The 21732-nt window shown below is 43.5% G+C and overlaps 1 protein-coding gene and 1 pseudogene across 2 annotated transcripts; both read left to right on the top strand.

Moving 5' to 3' along the window:
- The first annotated feature begins 12021 nt into the window (after positions 1-12021).
- Positions 12022-12988, top strand: LOC136510145 (uncharacterized; annotated as a pseudogene).
- Positions 12989-17436: 4448 nt separating this feature from the next.
- LOC136511849 (peptide chain release factor 1, mitochondrial-like) lies at positions 17437-20425 on the top strand. Of its 2 annotated transcripts, none has more exons than XM_066505879.1 (11): positions 17437-17656; positions 17865-17965; positions 18100-18198; positions 18287-18470; positions 18571-18619; positions 18697-18775; positions 18922-18996; positions 19079-19156; positions 19266-19424; positions 19704-19799; positions 19876-20425. In XM_066505879.1, exons 1-11 carry the CDS (start codon positions 17515-17517, stop codon positions 20062-20064), a joined length of 1251 nt encoding a protein of 416 aa, XP_066361976.1. In that variant the 5' UTR covers positions 17437-17514; the 3' UTR covers positions 20065-20425. The 2 variants fall into 2 exon arrangements, with proteins under 2 accessions (XP_066361976.1, XP_066361977.1); XM_066505880.1 differs by having other exon boundaries at positions 17637-17656; positions 18096-18198.
- Positions 20426-21732: the final 1307 nt, after the last annotated feature.

The following is a 21732-nucleotide window of genomic DNA, read 5'->3' as shown; positions in this document are numbered from 1 at the left end:
CAAAGAAATCCTTGTCTAAAAAATTATATTTTAGTACCTGAATAATCTCTTTGTCTCTACCTTATAAAAAAAATCTCTTTGTCCCTTGATCCATTAACAAAATTTTGAATCATTTTACTTCCTTGAAATATTTAAATTGCTTCATCTACCGCTATTTAAATTTGTGTTTAAGATTTTTTTCATGCAGTCTACCTCCCTTGCTTGGATGCTCCTGACATAAGAAAATAACAAAAAAAAGGTCCATACTAAACATTGCAATTTATGCATTATATATGTCATCTATACTTAATAATAAAGAAACAAAAATTTTGGCCATTTTCTTCGGTCCATCGTCCCCTAACTAACTCTGTGAATATGGAAGCCGTCTATCTATTTTTAAAACTCTCTTGATTTATATGACAACAGCTTGGCACACGTTCTTAAAATAACTTCGATAGCTAGGAATCCTTTTCTAAATATATTCTCGGATCCTAAGCAAGTTGAATAGGAATCCTAATCCTAATCCAGATAGAAAAGGAACAAGCAGAAATTAGGCAACCTTATCTTATTATTTTTGGTCTTTTTATTTTTGTTTTTTTATCTTTTTCTTTGTCTGTTTTTTCCACGTGAATGTTCTAATTTCTGTTAGGAGCAAGAGAGAGAGAGAGAGTTGTCCGTCACGCACACGGGTACCGTACGTGAGTCCTCATCCATCTTGCATAGGGGTACCATCCATTGTCTATATATGCTATTTCTTCTCCATTCTCTTTTTCTATTCGGATGTCTTCTTTTTGCTAATTTCGTTGCTTTTTTTTTCTCCTGTTCCAAACCTGTTCAACTAAATATAAATAAAAAATAACTGATACACAAGAAGAGGCAGATTTGTTGTACGCTAAGAAAGACGACGAACATTGAGCCGCCATCAATGAAGCTGCTAGCGCGCGTAATAGAGACCTACCCGTACATGACTACTCTGGTGAAGGTGAACAACTAAATAGTGTGTTTGTAGGTGCATCAAGGGTATACGTATTGTCGTCGACGGATGCAAAGATACAAGAACTATGAGAAAGATGTTAACATCTTAATAAGAATGAAAATAACTATCCGTTGCAACGCACATGTATTTTTTCTAGTATATTATATAATCATAAAAATGAATTTAATTTTCCAATTGTATGAGGAGAAACAAAATATATAGAGAAAAATTATTCGAGAAGCAACAAGAAATTTTTTCTAGTCAAATGTCACATTGAATTATTCAGTCGACGTGCTTCGACGCCTCCGCCACAGGGACTCCCAATAAGAAGCCCAACCTTGTGGAAATTTGATCTCAGGCACTCATGATCGCGATCTTCTGCTTCGCGCCTGTCCTTAAGTCTTCTCCGGCGCGATTTCTTCCATCACCACCACATGCAAGGAAAGGGCGAGAGAGAGAGAGAGAGGGGAGGTGGTAGTCACGGGAGATGCATGCAAGTACTACTCGGGTGAGATGCATGCAAGTACTACTCGGGTGCCAATTTGTCACCACTCCTGTTGTTTTGTTCTTCTAGGATTGTAGAGGAGCTACCGATGGCCCACATGTTTTAGTTAGAGTGTCTCTGAAGATGTAATCTACCTTTAGAGGCAGGAAGCACACCATCACACAGAATGTGTTGGTTGTAGTGGACTTTGATCTGAGGTTCACCTATGTTCTTGCTGGTTGGGAGGGATCTGCACATGATGCTTTAATTTTGTCCGATGCTCTAGAAAGACCTGATGGCCTTAGGGCGTCCCCAATGGTTCCAAATAGCTTGTTCGTCTAGGATTGCATAGGAGCTACTAATGGCACACATGTTTTAGCTAGAGTGCCTTTGAAGATGCAACCTGCCTTTAGAGGCAGGAAGCACACCATCACACAGAATGTGTTGGCTACAGTGGACTTTGATCTTAGGTTCACCTATGTTCTTGCTGGTTGGGAGGGATTTGCACATGATGCTTTAATCTTGTTCGATGCTCTGGAAAGACCTGATGGCCTTAGGGCATCCCCAGTGGTTCTCAAATAGCTAGTATAGGAAGAATTCTATTGGCTATCAAAGAGAGAGATCAAATAGCTAGCGACTCTCAAATAGCTAGTCTAACACGATCTGTCAGAAACACCTCTCTCACAGTTCACATAACTCTCCACTACAGTGTTCATTTTTTATTATTTCTATGTCTCTTCTAGCTAGCTATTTGTAAATTGCCATTGTGGACGCCCGTAGAGTCCCACAAGGTACCATATAAACCCACAACAAGCCAATCCAATTACAATTTGTTAAAGCAAACTTCTAAAACATATCCCTATGTTGACGTTTTTAAGAAAATTTTATCTTGTGGATGCTAGATATGCTATGAGGCCTGGGTTCATGCCACCATTTCGTGCAACCAGTATCACTTGAGGGAGTTTGGTTCAAACAGACCTCAAAACCCAAGAGAGCTATTCAATCTACGACATTTCTCTCTTAGAGTCACCGTTGAGAGGGCTTTTGGTGCCTTGAAAAATAGGTTCAGGATACTAGACAACAAACCTTTCCACCCTTACAAAACCCAAGTAAAACTTGTTCTGGCTTGTTGTATTCTGCACAATTGGATCCTTAGGCATGGGCTGGATGAACATGTGCCTTCTAAATCCACTTGGACTCCTAATAACAATGACAATGCCTAACAGCCAGACCATGTCCCTGACAATGGCACCTAGGCATAGCAGAGGGATGCATGGGCTGCACAAATGTGGCACAATAGGGGATCTTCTAGAGTGTAACCTTAGATGTTGGAATGTGGTTGCATTTGTGGCATGTGTACTGATAAGTCTCATTGGTGCAATATTGTAGATCATCGATTTGGTCCCATCGAAACCGAAGATTTTCAATGCCGCACTCATGTGTTGTTTCTGGTTCCATGACATGTTGAGGTTGCTGGAACTTTGGTATTCTTGTGATGCCTATGACGATAACAAACCTACCATGTTACCATGGATTACAAAAACCTTATTACCCTGAGGTTGTGAGGTACTAGAACTTTTCTCTTATTCTAATTGGTTTCTTATGCTCCAAGCTCAAGGTCAGTTGAGGATGAAATGTTATCTGAGGCCAATTTGTTTCCCACTATTTCATTTGAAAACCATTTTATACTCGTTTGTCTTTGTTGTTTCAAAGGACACATAGCTTGGTATGTTGTCTACCGCGGCACGAAACGTGGGGTCTATGGAACCTGGACTAAATGCCATGCCCGGGTAACTGGTTTTGCAAACTGTTGCTATAAGAGCTTCCCTAGTGAAGAAGAGGCAGTAGCATCATACATGGAGTTCAAGGGTTGTGAAGAAGATAAAGTTCTAGTGAAGCATCCTGCACCGGTCATTACCAAAACACCTTGCTTATTTGTTGTTTCATGGTTCAGTCTTTTGTGTTGGTGGTACTCCTCTTGTTCATCGTTTTCAGTGGGAAGAAATGCTTGTGATGACTCCAAATTGCTATGTAATGGGCTGATGTCCTTGACCTTGTGAGGTACTGCAAACCTTTAGGGTAGACAAGTATGAGCTTATACTCTTGTATCGTTTTAATTTTCGCTGATGCTCCAAGGTCAAGTGCAATGGCTAGGCAATTTAATCTAAGGCTATAATGTGCTTTCTCTAGTTGTGCTACAAACGGTGGTAAGCTCACCATATTGATACATGGGTGATCACAACTCATTCCATGCGTGCAAACCAAACATAATTGGGATCACTGGTTCATTCATGAAAGCTGTACAAGCAGGCAACCAAACAAGATGATTGTGATCCAGTATCCTAGAATAAGTTGCAACCAAACATACCCAAGTGCACAATGTCATCCTGCCTACAAAGAGCCTTTACAGGGCCTCCATCCTGGATAACCCACCAAAGTGCAAACAATCATGCCCTAAATAAGCACGTGGAGCAACGGCGCATGCAGAGCCGAAGAGTACAGGGCCTTGTTTCCTGGGACAATTTAAAAAAAGTAGTTACGCCTACTATCCTGAGACGGAGGGAGTACCTTTGTAGCGTGTATATTACTTTTCAAATCATCCTTAGCATCAAACCTTGCTAGAAACAAGTGAAACTAGATACCACATGAGATCAACATTATAAACAAGGTTCTAGTTACCACCTGCTACACTAAGACTAGGCTATATATATACCATTAAATGAATCATCATCCAAGTCTTAGTTCTAGCAAATACTTGCACACAAGCATATAGAAATTTAAAACTTATGCAATTAATCAAATATTCATGAGCTTGCTCCCCCTACTTGCGTGCTTCACTTGTTCAAGAATTTGATCCCCTTTTATTGAGCTCTGATCCACTTGTACTCGTTCTAACCCTATACTAGCATGACAATTCACCCCTTTCACCTCTTGTGCCTAATAGAGTTTTCTATCCGACAACACAAAGTTTTACAACCTAGTTCCAACCCTGTACTAGCACGACAATTCTAGTAATGTAAATACATGAAAGTAAAATGCTCAAATGTAAAGGAGAAGGGTTAGAAACATGATGGTGTTTACTCGAGGTATCGGAGAGTCGGCACTCCCCACTAGTTCTAGTTGGAGCACCCGCTCAAGGGTATAGCTCCCCCTTGATCCACGCAAGGACCAAGTGCTTTATATGGGTTGATTCTTCGCCACTCCGGCATGATTAATCGCCCACAACTGTTACACCATGAGTTGGGTCTCTCACAAGCTCCATCAAGAGATCACCACAAAGCCGTCTAGGTGATGCCGATCACCAAGAGAAACAAGCACAAACTCTGACTTGACCTAAACAAGCCAAATGAGCAAGGTAGATGCACACTTGCTACTCCCTATGCACTAGGAAGTCCTTAATCTTGCAATTAGCAAATCTCAATTGCTCCACTAGGCATGAACTCCCCCTTGCACTCCAGTGGGGGTATGGCACTAATATGAATGGCAAGAGAGCTCTCTTGCACAAGATGGACGGGTATAAATACCTCGCACATTGTAACACCTCTGGTGTTACGAACTTGCTTAGTGCCTAGGTTAAGGCCTGGGAGAAATCAAGCCGAACGAGTTTTCGAACTTTAACAATTTAAAACACACATGAAACAATTTCTACGAACAAAAACAAGATATAACTTGTGTATAGTGTTTATGTAAAAATGGTGAGCAAATAGTGTAGATAAGAATACAACTTTAATTTTTCGGAAGTGAGTATTGTTAACTAGGGTTTTTGGGAGCTCAAAAATCAAATCCAAAATTCAAACTAGAACGTTTCGTTGAATCGACAAGAAATTGAACTTATGTTTCAAATGCCATTTTTGGTGATTTATATTGAGCAAAATAGTAAAAGGGTGCTTAAATGTTTTGCTCCTATGGTTTAGTATAAAGTATGGACTATTGCATGAAATGTTTATTGGATGAAATTAATAAGGTTAAGACATTAAAAATTGTGACAAAAGCGCAAATGGTTGTTAGTCCTAACCAGGCCTTGCCCTTTTCTAAATCTAAAAATGATAATAGACAATGCAGTTTTGACATTCAAATTCTAACAAAATTGTTTAAACACCGACTTCATGTTCTTGTACCGTTGGTTGCCTCTAGGTGAGTACTTGAGCATGGCTTAAGTGGTAGTGGTGTTGGGTGTCACGATACCTTCGTAAAATTTCCCAAACTTCGTTAAAACGTATCAAAGTCGTGTCATTGGCGCTCTATTCGCGAACTGACGTTTAGCGTGAGGAGCTCATGTTGGCATTCCGCTCACTCCCTCTCTGGTTGCTCCCTGATGATGATGATTGCTTTGCTAGCTAGCTGGTAGTGTTGACCTTAGGATCATGGAATTGGTTGAGCCTTCATCGAATCAATGAGCAGTTTTAGGCCTGCTTTAAAAAGCGTGCATAGCATCGTTTCTAGTTTCTTGACCTGAGGCCGCGGTCACCACGCGCACGAGTGTGCTACCGGTGACGAGCTCGGGCCATGGCCGGGTGGCTGCCGCTGGTCAGTCCGCGTGCCGTTGTCGCGTGTCGCTTGGTGCCACGCAACGCCTTAGCCTCGTCATGGCCGAGTCCCATGGGCCAGCCCTGGTGGTCGACCGGCTGTGCGGTAGGCCAGGCTTGGCCACCACTGCCCCGCGCCATGCACACATACTGCCAAATCACTCATAGGGCTGCACTCTGCCTTTCCTATCACCTTGCCCCGCCCTATAGCGCGCGTTCATAGCCGCTCACCTCACCTACCTCGCTCCTGCTCGCACCGCCTCCTGCTACATCATGACCTCGTGCTGCTGCGCGCGCGTGGTCATACTCGGGCACACCTTCAATGGCTACGTCCAAGCGCTAAATGACGCGCCACTCAATCGTGTGGTCATATCCCCGTTGTCGTGCCTCATCGGGTCATGGCCGGACCATTTCTACTAGGGCCGTTCCTTGCAACGTGGCGGTGGCGGTGCACCGCTATCCTTTCCCCTTCATAACCTATAGCTCAAAGCTTCCCAGTCCAATTCCTCACGTCAGCAGGTAGCAAAGGGAGTCAGCTAGGCACCCCGTTCCCACCAAGTCCAGTCGTTGCCCGCCTACGACCAATTTTGCATTTTTTGCCACCGCCGGCCTTGTGCGCCGCTGAACCGGTGGGTTGGGAGGTAAGGCAAGTAGGAATGGTAGCAATTCAATTACGCGTAACCCTGAGCTCGCCTTGACTTTTCTCCATCCGGTGCTCGCATTACTTTGGCCAAGATGCTCGACGACGTAGTGTGGACTCGTCGGTGCCACGCTCGGAGCGCCGCCGTGCGGTGCGGGTGCACGTGACCAGACCACCACAACGCTCCCCTGCTTCAACCGTCAGTGGGGCATGCACCACGGTGAGCCACTGATGCTTATCTGCCACCTCTACTCTGCTGAGCGTACATAGGTTCATTAGAACAGACGCGCCACCGTCGCAGTTAGCCGCTCGCCGCTGCCACTCGTGGTAGTGTGCCGTTGAGTCCCTAACTGCCACCCATGCGTGCGGGTTTAGCCGTCGATGGTGGTCGGCCCGTTATTACTATCATAGTGGGTCTAGCTTGCCCTGTGTAACCGCCATTGCCGCCCGGTGTGCCACGCCGCCGCGCGCAGGTACCTCGAGGACCGCCCCGTTGCAAAGGCAACACATTCTAGGGTCTTTAATGCAAAGCGTAAGTCTATAGTAATAGTGCTCTGTTGCCCCACGTGATTATCCAAAAACCCGAGCCCTATTTTGCAAAACACGAGCGCGCGCGAGGGTCCCGGCCTTGGGCCGCACTGGGCTATCGCGATGCGCATGCGGCCGCGACCCGCGTTGGGTTGCTGGGCTAGAATGGGTTATTGCCGGCCCTTTTTTCTAAAGCATTTTCTAATTAGTTTCTAAGATAAACTTGTAAATTCAATAGAAATTTGTGTAGTTGACCAAAAATTGTGAAATCAATTTTGTTCAGTTCCTAAAATCATGATCTATCTGCTAGTATATTTTATTCGCATGGTTTCATAGTATTTTCAAGAGTAATCTAATTAAATTGAAATACTTAATATTGTTCAAACATCAACTTGTAAGAATTATTGTGAGGAATTGGTAGTAGTGTTGGCTCTGAGATTTTTACAAAAAATTCCTAACATTATTAGGTGCTCACTGTAATTTTTGTAGCTCCATAGGGATTAGTTTGCTAAAGTAGTTAAATGAGCCCTAGTATGTATTTAATAAATAAAATGTCAAAACACTTTGGGGTTGTAGAACTAAAACATTTTTTCGGAGACAAAGCCTTACTTGACGATGTGGATACATAGCCTAGTGTGTTAGTCATTAGAGCTAGCTCGTTAGCTTGCGGAGCGTAATCGTATTTTTAGAGTTGCAGTTGTCGTTGGTTAATTACGTTTTCTGTATTGCATCCACGCATATCATAATAGGAACAATGATGGGTCATGGAGTCGACTAGGAAAACAGAAGAGATGGTGCCTCGATGATCGTGTCACCATGATGGAATGCTAATCCTTGGTTACATCTTGCCCAGGCAAGCCCCGGTGCATAACCTCTAATATTCTACACTTTCTTTCATGTTGTGCATTAAGTTTTGAGGAGTTGAATGAAACCCACTTACATATACATATATCCTTATCCCATGAGTCTTACTAGTATGATAGGATCGTGTAGATTGCTATGCTACAGGATCCGATAGAAGTCGAGTGATTATCTGTCACTCACGAGAGATAGGAAAGATATTATTGTTGTTATTATATTACTATCACATGGAATATATATGGAGGATAATTGGAGACCGGGCGGAATGGTACTTTGGATCTGGACTTGGTTAGGCATTCGAGTGAGGCTCGGATTGCACTTGTTCCGCCTGTGTTGATCGAGGACCGTTAGTTGCTATGGATGGTAGTCAGGTCATAGACTTATTATCTTGAGCACATACTTGCTTATGGGAGCGGGAAGACTTGTCATTCTCTTGTCTTGGGTTCTGGCTCTTTTCGGATTGACTTTTAGGGGTGGGTATTAGGTGGAGGTCTAAGCACCATACTGAGACCGGGTCTCAGCTGTAGGAGGCTTGAAGTCCAAGTTTGGACGGGGACCTGGACCCCTTGATAGGAGGGAGACGAGTTGGTTCCGTTTGTGCCTAGGATGCAAGCAGGGCATGTATTTCGGGGTACCCAGCTGGGATACATTGATTCGCAAATCGTTGTTTCTCTGAAATGGTATCGACTTGACTATGGTCTAGCACCGTAGTAAGAACTATAACTTGAAAGGTGATAAAATGGTTCTAAATGCTTACTCACGTGCTCGAAAGTAGCATAGGAGCTTACCTAGAATGATTAGCTAATTAACTAAAAACAACTGCTTAAAACTTGGATCATAAGGATGCACTATTAGTAATACTTTCTGCAAAGGCAATAAACCAACAAGCCAAAAAGCCTTGCATATTCTTGGAGTCTTTGATTTTCTCTCGTCGGGTAAGTCTTGCTGAGTACAATTGAGTACTCAAGGTTTTATTCCCCCTGTTGTAGGCGACATGTACGGTTGAACTACACTTGTGTGTGGAAACCTTCTGGTGGGCTCAGCGAGCATTTTCTGACGTTGCTGACGTAGAGTTTATTCAAAATTTTCTTTAAAATGTTTTGTAAAGGAAAAACTTATAATCTGTTACTATTCCTTGTATGTAAATGTTCCTCGTGTAGCTTTAACCTTGTAGTGTATGAATTTTTATTTCCGCTAAAACTCTGATCACATGTTTAATTCCGCTATTGTATTAAACAATGTAAGAAATGGCTAAAGAGGTTGTAAGCTTTATACTCTCATTTATGATCCTGACGGAAAAATGTGGAATTTCGAGTTTTCTCTTAGGGTGTGCTCGACAGAATGGCATGATTTAGTGCACTCTCTGGAGTACTTAGTGTCTAATGAAAAACAGTACACCTGGGAGGCATTAGATTAGGCGGTTCTGTCACACCCTGCATCTTCACTACTAAGATAAAAATGTCGGCTTAGAGATTAATTATTACCCGACAAAGCGATATCTTCTCGTGTAATGACACTAAGTCAAAGCATTGCAATAGAACAATAGTTAGGATCTTACAAAATTTGTTATATTTAATGGAAAAACACTTAATAAACATTACCTATAACAATTATAATAACAACTCCATCACATCATACTAGAAATTATGTGTATATTGTATTTCTCCCATGACTTATGTGGATCGCGTGTTTGGTACATTGTATCATCACAAGTTGTCTCTTTTCATCTGAACAGGGGAGGGTTAATAGCAAGAGCAAGTGCAAAGTACTCAGCAAGCATATAATAAACCAAATCAAATACATGCTTAGCCATTTGTCATATCCATTCTCAACTAGATCATTTATCAAAAAGGTGTATATTTAGAAAATAAGTTAACAAATCTATTATCACCCATATAGTGAGATAGAGCCAACTATAGACTCCCGTAGCCTCCATTCCAAGAGACATGACGTAAATTCACGATCTAATCCTACGCAGGTTTGTATCACTTTACCTTACCCATGATTACCCTAACCAATTTTGCATCACACTTCCTTTGGTGCGGCTCATAGCCAAAATATCGAACTTTCCCCATTTCCATATATTATACATCCACATCTTTCCACATGCGCTAATATATGCGCCTAGGTGTACTTCATCGACACCTGAATGAGGATTTCATTACCCAAGCCTCTCATCACTTACCATAGGGAGTATATAACAATATTCATGGGTACCAGACTCGGCTCGTCCCAAACGAGTTCATGGTGACACGGTTTCATATGACACACATAATGAGTGAGAGGGGTGTAGTCCTTATATGTTCATACTCGCATGCTGAGAGAGCATGACCCACCATAATTCATCATCGCATTCCATGAGCTCTCTCTACACTGAATATTCGATTATCATCCATTATCCATCATAATCATCATGTTCTTTTAGTTTAATTTAGAAAATAGTGTTTGATGCAAGTGTTTTGGAAATGAGTTTGTTTATAAAAAAAATGATGTATTATCTACATGACTTGCCTGTTCCTCAAAATGTCTCCCCTGTCCTTCAATGTTTTAACTTGCTTCCTGTAATTATAATATTTTATATATATATTGGAATTTAGCCAAAAAAAAACAAATTTATACATTATGTCTACGTAGCCGTGTGCCTTATTCTACATACAGTCAAGATATATACTCCCTCTGCTTCAAATTATAAGTCGTTTTGACTTTTTTAGTACATCCATTTTGCTATGCATTTAGATATAATAATATGTTTAGATACATAGTAAAATAGATGAACCAAAAAAGTCAAAGCGACTTATAATTTGAAACGGATAGAGTATTTCATTAGTCTCGAATTTTAGCTTTGCTATGATTTATAGGAAATGTATTGGGTAAGATTCCTTCCCCCGTTTTACACGTGAGCCGTGCTGTATACTACTCTCTCCATTCTAAATTATAATTCGTTTGATTTTTTTGACTCCAAATTTAACTGTTTGTCTTATTCAAAAAATTTATATAAATATAGTCAAATTTAAGTCATGTTTGAAGAACTTTTGTTAATAAAACAAGCCACAATAAAAGAAGTAATATTTACCATAAAATTTTTAAATAAAACGAGTAGTCAAATTTAAAATAAAAAAGTCAAACGAACTGTAATTTAGAACTAACGGATTTAGTAGTACAGCTATGAATACTAGTACGTGAGTCCGGCTATGACCTTGATCCTGGCCGCGGCTTCAACAGAGTGGGACCGGAGCTCGGCAAGCGGCCTCATTTGGGAGCTCAAGACCACTTATGTGTAATTTTGTTTCTAGGGATGTGGCGTATAATCCCCGGTCATGTAATCTACGGCATGTTCACTTGCTCGTATACAATTGTGGATTATAAGCTAGAATAATATTTTTTTTTTCATACCAAACTAGCAAACAGTAAATAATCCATAATCGTTTACGGCGAAACGAACATGCTGCTAGTTGCTCGTTCTGTAGCTGCGCTTGGGGCAGGTCTCAGTCCGGTGAGCTGATTTGAGCTGATTCCGTTAGAGACAGCTTTTCAACTTGGACGAAGGACTCCCTCCGTCTCTAAATAATTATCGTTTTTGTTCCCGAGAAACAACTTTCACTAAATATATGTAAAAAAATATTTATATTTATGGTACAAAATAATATCGTTAGAGAGATCGTTGAATCTATTTTCAAATAAATTTATTTGGAGATACAACTGTTACAAGTATTTTCTACAAATTCAACTAAAAGCGACATTTATTTAGAAACGGATGGAGCACTGTTGACCAAAGATTTGGTCGGGTGATTTCGTAACTGAGTCTCCCATGTTAAAAAAAGGGAAAATTAGATCTATACCATTGAAAGGACCAGAGTTTAGAAAAATAGCATCCAAAGATTCAGCTTTAGAAAAATAGCATTGAAAGCTCTCTCCGTTATAGCTTCCTAGCATCTCTGTTAACTTCCCGTTAACACACACACCACACAACAACAGAACACACGCACGCAGCATGGCCGACGCAAGGACGACGTCTCGCACGATCCCCATGGCCGACTGAGCGGGGCTCCACGAGGACCTGCTTGACCTCGTCGTCGCGCGCCTCCCGTCTGCGGCTCCTGGTGCACCGCCGCGGCTACCTTCACCGCCCGCCGCGGCTGCCCGCGACCCGACTGCCCCTGGTTGCTCCTCCCCACGGATGTCAGCGCCGACCTCACCCTCGACCGCGGCCGCCTAATCGTGTGCCCCGACCGCGAGGTCTCCGTGGAGGCGTGGACACCCTCCCAGCGCGCCTGGGCCACGTGGACCCGCGCCAGGTTCGTGCCCCTCGGCTCCGTGCGCGGGTCGATAGTCGCCGCGGACGAGCGTGGCGAGATGCCCATGCACCTACTCGACCTCGTTTCAGGCGCGCGCAAGCCGCTCCCAGCCATCGCCACGCTCCCCCTTGTCGACCGCAAGGCCTCCAGGTCCAGCGCCTCGGTGGCGGCGTCCTCCCAATCGAGGCTGTAATCCAAGGCCATCCCGGTGCCCACCCCCGACGGCGGCGTCATGGCCTCCTGGTGGAGTCCCCCCACGGCGAGCTGATGCAGGTGGAGCTGCTCCGCCCCGTGACGGCCGCGGGAGGAGAAGGGTTTCATGTTGCGCGTGCTGGACGAGTGCACGGAGACGTGGGACTGTGGGAGGATACGGAATACATCGGCGACGCCGCCGTGCTCGTGGACGTGGCGGGCGCCATGGCCGCGTCCACCAGGGTGTGCCCCGCGCTAAGGCCCAACACCGTATACTATGCCGTGGACCTGGAGGGGGAGACGCAAGTGTGGGCGTTCAGCCTCGCGGGCAAGCACAAGCGCATCGAGGTCGTGGAGGTGCTCCCGACCGCCGGAGCTTGCAGTAGCAGCACCATTGTGAGCGGTGGTGGTCGCAGGACGGCAGGAGAGAGCAGCGCAGCGTTCCCGTGAACGTCCATTTAACGGAAATGGTAGAAGGCAACACCAAACCTATCTTTTGATACTAAATTTCTAAAGCTAAATCTTTAGATGCTATTTTTCTAAACTCTGGTTCTTTCAATGGTATAGATCCAATTTTCCCTTAAAAAAAAATAGTAGCTCCTAAACGCGTAATGAAATGCCTTGCGACAAGGCCCTCCGCGTCTCCCTCCATCCAGTAGGAGTCCACCACAATACTAGCACGTGCATACTTGTGAAGGCCCAAAGAACTAGCAAGGCAACAGTCTCCACTCTGCACAGTAAAAAACACACACACACTCCACTCTACAGTCTTCTTTCCAACTCTGCTTCATTCCCCACCCCCTCGGTTCTTCATGTCGCACAGCTGCAGCAACTCCCGCCGCCGCTGAGCTGTTTCGGTTGATGTTTTTATTTTTCCGGCGGACAAGCCAGCTGATGCCGTCAGTTGCAGCAACTCCCACCATCGCCGAGCTGTTCGGATGATGTTTTTATTCTTTTGGCTGATAAGCCAGGTTATTAAGTTCAAGCGAACGAGGGTGGGGAATCTCGCCACTAATCACCTCTCTGCTGCTCTCCTGACTACCCCGAAGCTACGCATGCTGTTTCCCCCCTCCGATCTGGCCTTCTAGTGTTGTCTATTTGGGGACCCTAGCTCTAATGCTCTGGCCGCTAAGGGGGTGTTTGGATCCAGGGACTAAAGTTTAGTCTGTGTCACATCGGATGTTCGGATGCTAATTAGGAGGGCTAAACATGAGTTAATTAAAAAACTAATTACATAGATATAGACTAATTTACGAGACGAATCTATTAAGCCTAATTAACCATCATTAGCACATATTTACTGTAGCACCACATTGTCAAATCATGGACTAATTAGGCTTAAAAAATTCGTCTCGCAAATTAGTCGCAATCTGTGTAATTAGTTATTTTTTTATCTATATTTAATACTCCATACATGTGTCCAAACATTCGATGGGACATGGACTAAAATCGGGTCCAAGGAAATAAACACCCCTTAAGGCGTACGCGATTTGTGCCTATGCTCGGGTGCATGGTCGTCGCCCTTAGTCGTGTGGTGGTACAAGGCCAACGCCGGATGTGTTCAGGTGAGCAAGGTGAGTTCCTAGCCTGGCATCTCCTCCCTAGCATGCCATGTCCTCTCTCCTGTCTAGCTTCTGAGCTGTGTCGCGGACTCTGTTCCTACAAGTTGGGTCTGCTGTGATGGTGTGCTACTGAGATAGTGCCATGATATTGATGGGGTTATGATGTGCCTAGAAGCTAGATGCCCGTGATGTTATGGCTCAACCGTGGATTGACCAGGAGTTGTGACAGGGATGGAGACTCCTGTTGGTACTCCATTCAGTGTATTTGCCCATGCTGGCATTGGAAGATTATGTCTGGGTTCTTTTGTGGCCCTTATGTGGCTTTGAAATGGCTGGAACGTGGTGATTGCAAGTGGGATTGTGTAGAAGTGAAATTAGATGTGATGGATGGTAATTAGCTAGATGACGAAACCCAAAAGCTAGAGGTGCCGGTCAGCTCTAGCCGGTCCTGGTATCTTAGTGAGCTATGTGAAGTGATAATACTCTTGGGTCTGACGGCAAAACTATAACTAAGTTATGCTTAGCTTACATGATCAGTTATTGATTTCCGTTCCGTGAGCAGGAAAAATTGGATATTGTATTGTTGTATAAGAAGTGCATGTGTATGTGTTTCTTGCCAAACACCAAGAGGTTTTTATTATGTGCTTGTACAATACTGTAATATATTTGTTTGTTATCAATATAGTTGAACATGTGACTCATATAATCTTTGTACTAACCTGGGTAGTTGGTGAGTGTCATATGAGATGGAGAAAAAATAAACGGTTTGTTCTTAGCTATTTGTTAATTAATGATTATTAGCCTTATCATTGTTCATTAAGGTTAGGAAAAAAGTGGGGGTGTTACAGGTAAGATGTAGCAAATCGAGTCATAGCTGGTCTGACAAGATCTCCACCTATCTTCTCTCTCATTAGATCAGGTATCCTCCCATGCTTGTACAAAAATCTGCACACTGCCCCAATTGATGGCAGTGTTGAACTCATTTATCCCGCTAATGTCTTGCAGTAACAAATTTGGACAAAGGGCAACATAAGGTGTCCAAAACAAAAGTTGTATACTCTCTATTAGAATCCTTCCAGCTGCCTTGAAGTTGTCCCAATTGTCTATGACAACCTGCACCACATATTCCTTCCCAATCTTGTCAACTTGATGCTCTAACAATTCGACTAGCATTTATGCATTAGCTATCTTACTTGAAGCATCCACTGAACCTAGGAAGAAGGTCCCTGCTGGACTGTTGGCAAGAAAGTTGATTATTGGTGATGGCTCATATCCATTCAATTATCAGACATGAGGGTGCGGCCATATTCTTTCCAACTCTCCTCATGTTTCTTTCTTAGTTCTATTGTCCTATTGCCAGCCCTTTCAAGCAGTGGTTCCCTAATATCATGGAAGGATAGTGAGCAGTACCTAGGTCCATACTGTCTAATGGACTCAAGCATTAGCTCGTAGTTTCTCAAGTTAATGACATTGAACGGTATACCATTTTCATAGAAGAAATCAACAACGGCCCTGTTCGCTTCTCTTATAATCCGTACTTTTCAGTTTCTTTTTTCAGCCGGAACAGTGTTTTTCTCTCACAACAAATCAGCCGGAACAGTGTTTTGACTTGTTTTTTCAGTGAAGCGAACAAGGCCAACATGGTCATCGACAATTTGTTTAGGCTCCTTATCTTTCTTTGTGCAATGCTCTATAGTGGGCTGAGAAGTCTTGGATTTATGCATTTCTGCAACTACTTGTTTTGATGCCCTACAAAGCTTGGAACTAATGGCTTGGTGTTGGTGTTCTTTTGAGTTGCTGCGTTAGTTTGACCAGCAACCACAAAGGAAGTGATGGTAGCTTGAGCTGTTCTCTTCTTTGCTTGTGATTGTGCTTTCTTGATTCTTGTCCTAGAACTTGGTACTTTTGCTAGTTCAACTTCAGTAACTTGAATCGCAAAAAAAAACCCTTCAGTAACTTGATCTTCTTCATTTGTTTCTTGTTCTTGTTCAGCAGCTTGTTCACCATCTTCAGGAAGTCCCACGAATATAGTCCTTGTATGCTTCTTCAAGCAAATAACCATCTCTTGCCCAACTATCTCAGGTTGTTTTCACTTCTCTACATCCCCATAACCCTAGCAAGGTGCTGCTTGAACCGTATGATTTCTGCAGGGACCACCTTCTAAAAATGCACTAAAAAGTCCTTATTTGTCGGATCTGGCTACCACCCATACTTCCATCCTGGGTCTTGAGATTGAGCCTTCCTCTTGGGATCTTGGTCTTGGGCAGCAAGTTCTGGAGGCAGTGCTGCTATAGCCTTTTCTACAAGGGATGCAACATCTGGAGATTCATGCAACTGATGAGCTTGCACCAGCACCTCCTACTCCTTCAAGGTTAGGCTCAGGCATGATGACTTCCGCTACATGTTGATGCATTCAATTTTCATCTACACAAGTTCTATGAAGAAACAGAACATCAAACTTTAAGCATAGTGCAGAGGACAAGAGACGATAGAGGTGTGAGTGTGACCTAGTAATGACTCAGCTTCAGAGGAGGAGCTCATTTTTGTGCTCCCTTGGACATGCGCCCACGACCTTCCCTTGACCCTGCAGCAGGAGGTAGGAGAAGGCAACAGGACTGCATGAGGGAGGAGGAAGCAAAAGGACAATAGGAGGGATGAGGAAGTAGCATGGAAGATGTAGGGACAGACAGCTAAGAACCGAAAGGGAGGAGGGGAGGGAGGATGGAGGACGGGAAGAGATCCAGCTGCACACGTAACAACTTTGCAGTCAACAACTAAAGGCTACAAGCTACAGGGTGAGGACTGAGGTGAGTGAAAGAGTGGGAGAGGTATAGATGAGAACCCCTAATGGACTTGGACTGATAGAGCTAGCCTAGTAAGCTGAAGCAGCCCACCTGCCTATTTGATGTCTAGTCGATCAGGGCACCTAGTCGGACGATTAATCGCAACCAGTCGACGATTAATCGGATAACCAGGTTTCTAAAGTGCTAGATACCGATCAGGGCGATTATCGTGATTAATCGAATGACCAGATAACACTGCTCCTAACATATAAAAATAAAAAAAGAACATGTGTATATTTTTGTAATAATGACAATATGCCATCTATCATCGTAAAATTGAACTTAAACTTCAACTATACGAGGACAAGCAAAAAAAAAAATGGGACTAATTTCATTCGAGAGATTAGTTTCAAACAATTGAGTAAAATGAGCCAAAGGTTTGTTAGTCAAACGGCAAATTATACTATTTGGGCCATAAAATGAATTTTCCCTTTTATTTAACACAAAAACCATGACTATAACACTAGAAATACCTCCATATACGTCGTAAGCTCAACAGAAGGCGGAATTTGTGAAGTACGTAAACATCATGTAAGAGGCGCTTTCTAGTTCTTTTACTCAAACGACCGAACCCGAAGGCAACAAGCACTGGTAGTCACACTTCCGCCGCCGCCTGCCCGCCGCCGCGATGCAGCATCACCTACGCCGATGCGGCGGCGGCGCCCTCGCGGCCCTACGACGGCTCCGCCACAACGCTTCCTCTGCCGCAGCGTCGCCTCCTGCGGCCTGGATTCGCCCCTGCCCTCCTCCACGACTCTACTCCACCGCCGGTGAGCACTGAGCACCTCTCCTCCCCCTCCTTGCTTCGTCCCCTCCTTCAGCTTCGAGTTCGCGCGCGATAGTATGGTTTGCTGTGTATCACTTGATAACTTGGCTATTTTTTTAAAAAAAAATGCTTCAAGAAGAGCAGAACGCTCTGGAAATCTTGTTTCAGTCCCCTTGTTTTTTTTTTTTTTTTTTTTTTTTTTTTTGCATCAGAGATGAGCCAGCAGTTGCCTGCGAACCTAGTGGGGATCATGGAGCAGAGAATGAAGTTGATCGAGCAGAGGAGCGCGTACCTCCAGGAACAAATCAACCAGGTAATTTCAGATGGGCAAGCTTCTCTTTGATGATTTCAGTTATGAACAAGAGCGGAACGGCTTATCACTGTGCAAGAATTTTAAGATAGACTAGCTGCAATAGCCTTGATGTGAGTTGGTGTTAATGAAGACAGCCAGCCACCTCGCCCGAAGAGTACTCGAGGGCTAACAAGGAGTTCCGCAAGCTGGAGAGCACCATGGAGTTGATCAAGGAGCTGAGGTCAAAACAGGAGGTTGTGATCCGGTTACATTTTTGCAAGATGCAACCTATTGTATGAACTATTGAGGATCCAGAGGAGTCTATATATGTTTGTATTGTAGGAAATTGAGGGTCTTAAATCTTTGGTGACAAATGCTCGTGAAGAGAAAGACATGCGTGAGATGGCAGCAGAGGAGCTTCTTGAGGCTGTTGAGGAGGAGAAACGGCTGCAGAATGAGCTGTTTATATCATTGCTTCCAAAAGATGAAGCAGATGAAAGGGATTGTATATTGGAGGTGCGGGCAGGTAAACCAGATCTTGCCTTGCATACACATGAGCACAATTCACCTTTCAGTTTCACTCTGTTATTGGGCTACAAGTGATTGACGTGGTGTCGTATTTGCAGGAACTGGAGGAGAAGAGGCATCTTTGTTTGCAATGGATATATTTAGAATGTCGGTTATCTTGCTCTGCAGCTAATGTATGTGATCCTCAATCAATGTTGCTAAACTCAGATTCTTCTATGTTATAGGTACGAGAAATATGCCCAGAAGAATGGGTGGAAATTTGATGTCATTGACATAATGGAGTCTGCTGTGAAAGGATACAAGGTACAACCTTTGTTAGTGTTTCCCAACTTTTGTTTGGATACGTGCACATGGTTTTTCAATGTAGCGAAAATATCGTCACCATTTTAAGATTTGGAAGCTCTCAAACTCTTAATTCATATATTTCCTATCGTTATTCATTTATGAAGGAAGCTAGTGGAACTATATCAGGTCCTGGGGCGTTTGGCAAACTAAAGTTTGAGAGTGGCATTCATAGAGTTCAGGTACAATAACGGACCCACTTACCATATCAATCATATTAACCTACTTAGACATTTTATAATTTGACCTGTCTACTCATGGCAGCGTGTGCCAGTGACTGAGAAATCTGGACGAGTTCACACTAGTGCTGTATCAGTTGCTGTTCTTCCGCAAGCTGATGAGGTTGCGATTCGATATAGCTTTTTTTTTGGCATGTTCCTCTCAAGTTTGTTCATCTGGACAAGTTATGGCATGACTAACAGTTATAAAATCGTTTCTTCTGAAAATGCAGGTTGATGTCCAGCTGCGGAATGAGGACCTGAGAATTGATACCTACAGATCAGGTGGCTCTGGAGGTCAGTCTGTTAATACAACCGATAGTGCTGTTAGGATAACTCATATTCCAACCGGAACAGTGGTTGCAATCCAAGATGATAGATCACAGCACATGGTAAGGGTCTCGGTTTTACAAAATTCATGAAAGAATTTTTTTTTATGTGCACATTAAATGCCATATCTTTGGGTTTCCCTTTTAAAACCTGGAAAGCAGTAGTTCCTAGTGCTCAATTTCATGCTTTTTCACTCATGTTTCATCCATATTTACTAGTTTATTCATAGCCTTGTTGTCATTAGTACAATCGCATTATTCGTAGCTTTCAAGTCCAATGAACTGAGTCTGCGCAAGTCCTGCCCATTATAAAGAAACTAACATGCTAATTTATCCCTATAGAACAAGGCCAAAGCTCTAAAAGTTCTCCGAGCGCGACTGTATGAGTTGGAGAGGCATAGACTCCATATGGACCGATCAAAGCTTCGATCAGAACAGGTAATCTAAAATCGAAATTTCTATCTCGCATGTTAAGTTGTTAACTACTGCCTTCCTGGGCCTAACTTTTTAGCAGATTGGAAGTGGTGACAGGTCTGAGCGAATCAGAACATACAACTTTCCACAGGGCCGTGTCACCGATCATCGTGTTGGAATCACACACCACTCCATAGCAGATGTCATGGAGGGGGTGAGCCTGGACGTATTCGTTGATGCACTCGTGCTTCAAGAAGAGATGGACGCCATTGCTTCATTTGGCGCATAACTAGATTATAAACCTTGCAACAGTGAACCATGTCATGAACAAAATAGAGATCAATGAAAACAATACTGAGCAGTCCACAAGTGAAGACAAGATAAACTTCCGGATTTGCCTGTGCATCGTGTCCTCTTTTGGCATCTGCTAGTTTTTCATAATGCTGAATTTTAATGTAGGCATATGTTGTAGTTGTAGCCCATAATGTGTCGCTCATCCAATTCTTTCCAAACTACAGCTGTGCCGGCAATGTTTGGTTCATTCTTTCCAAACTACAGTTGTGCTGGCATAGTTTTGTTATTCATGAACATGGTGTGCCTGACTTATCTATGGGCAAACATGTTTATAAGTGATCCTCACTTCAGCTTCAGTAAGATGTTCTGGGATATACATGATATGTTGACACTTGAGTTCTGTTGGAAAATGGAATTTTCCAAGTGTGATGATTTGCCAATGAACCATCAAGTTTCTTAATGAAACTTGGTAAACGATTGACATGTAGAATGTGGTTAACGAGACAGGAGCCATTCTGATGTAAATTCTATCTGTCGTATAAGATTGCAAGCTTTGGGTTAAGAACATAAATTTTCGACAGAACAAAATATATAAGTGACACATTGAAATGGGAGATCTGTATGACTACACAATTGCATCCCATGAACACCATCAATCTCTGTCAATGAGCTCGAACAAAACGTACAAGAGGCATTATACCGAATGGGGTGGGAGATCTGCATCACACACAATTGTATTCCATGAATACGATCAATCTCCCTTTTCTTAGCAATTTTAACAATGCAATGAGCTTTAGAATTCACTTCTTATGAAGGAGATGCGCGTGCAGACAGCACCATGAACCAATCAACCAAGCACTTAAGTACAAATCCACAGCGCAAGAACAGATGAGCAATAGGAATGATCGTCGTTCTAAAACCCTGCTGTCCGACTAGGGCATAGCACTAGTCTTCTGAGCCTAGCTCCGTCGATAAACAACCAAAGCCATCTGCGACACAATTTGGAAGCTGGAGAACCTGGTTGCATTTCATCTCGCAAAATTTATCCACCAGCAAAACATTTCATCACTACGAATATGAGAACAAATCGGAATACAGGATGCAGACCAGCATCCATAGGATGGAAGGATCATCTAGCATGTCAAGAATAGGATTTACGGTAAGGAGACTCTGAAATGGGGATCCTAACACTCTGCAAGACCACTACACTCGAAATTTCAGTTTCTCCTCGGATTGTTTCGCTGCACAGAAGCGCAATGGAATAGGGGGGATGAAGAAGCAGATTACAGCACCAACAATCTACTATTGCAAGGTCCCAAACAGCGGGGGGCGATCCTTATCCTCCCTCGGTGGTGGCGCAGAACCTGCAGGAATTTCACAGCAATCAGTGAACAGAGAGTGACAGATTGGCTTCCCAGCTGCAGTGGTTCAATGTAACAAAATCGCTCACCTTGCGCTTCCTGTTTCACGACAGGCTTCTTCTCCTCCCTGTATGAGGGCGTCGGCAATGGCACCGAGGTGGCTGCCGCTGCAGCAGCCGCTGCCGCGGCGAACGCCAGTGCAGGCTGCTGCATGGCGTTGAGCTTGAGCAGCTTGTCCTTGTCCCTATTGGCCTCGGGCTTCTTCTTGGGAGGCGGGGGCGGGGGCGGGGGCAGGGTGGCTT

This window comes from Miscanthus floridulus, chromosome 16, assembly GCF_019320115.1.
Source record: "Miscanthus floridulus cultivar M001 chromosome 16, ASM1932011v1, whole genome shotgun sequence".
Taxonomy (NCBI): domain Eukaryota; kingdom Viridiplantae; phylum Streptophyta; class Magnoliopsida; order Poales; family Poaceae; genus Miscanthus; species Miscanthus floridulus.
Note: the sequence above shows the minus strand (reverse complement) of the source record. Positions and strands in the feature narration are given on the sequence as shown.

Coding starts and splice junctions, on each gene's coding strand:
- LOC136511849 (XM_066505879.1), top strand. CDS start 17,515: ATGCAGCATCACCTACGCCGATGCGGCGGCGGCGCCCTCGCGGCCCTA. Junction 18,199..18,286: donor AGCTGAGGTCAAAACAGGAG/GTTGTGATCCGG, acceptor TTTGTATTGTAG/GAAATTGAGGGTCTTAAATC. Junction 19,800..19,875: donor CAAAGCTTCGATCAGAACAG/GTAATCTAAAAT, acceptor ACTTTTTAGCAG/ATTGGAAGTGGTGACAGGTC.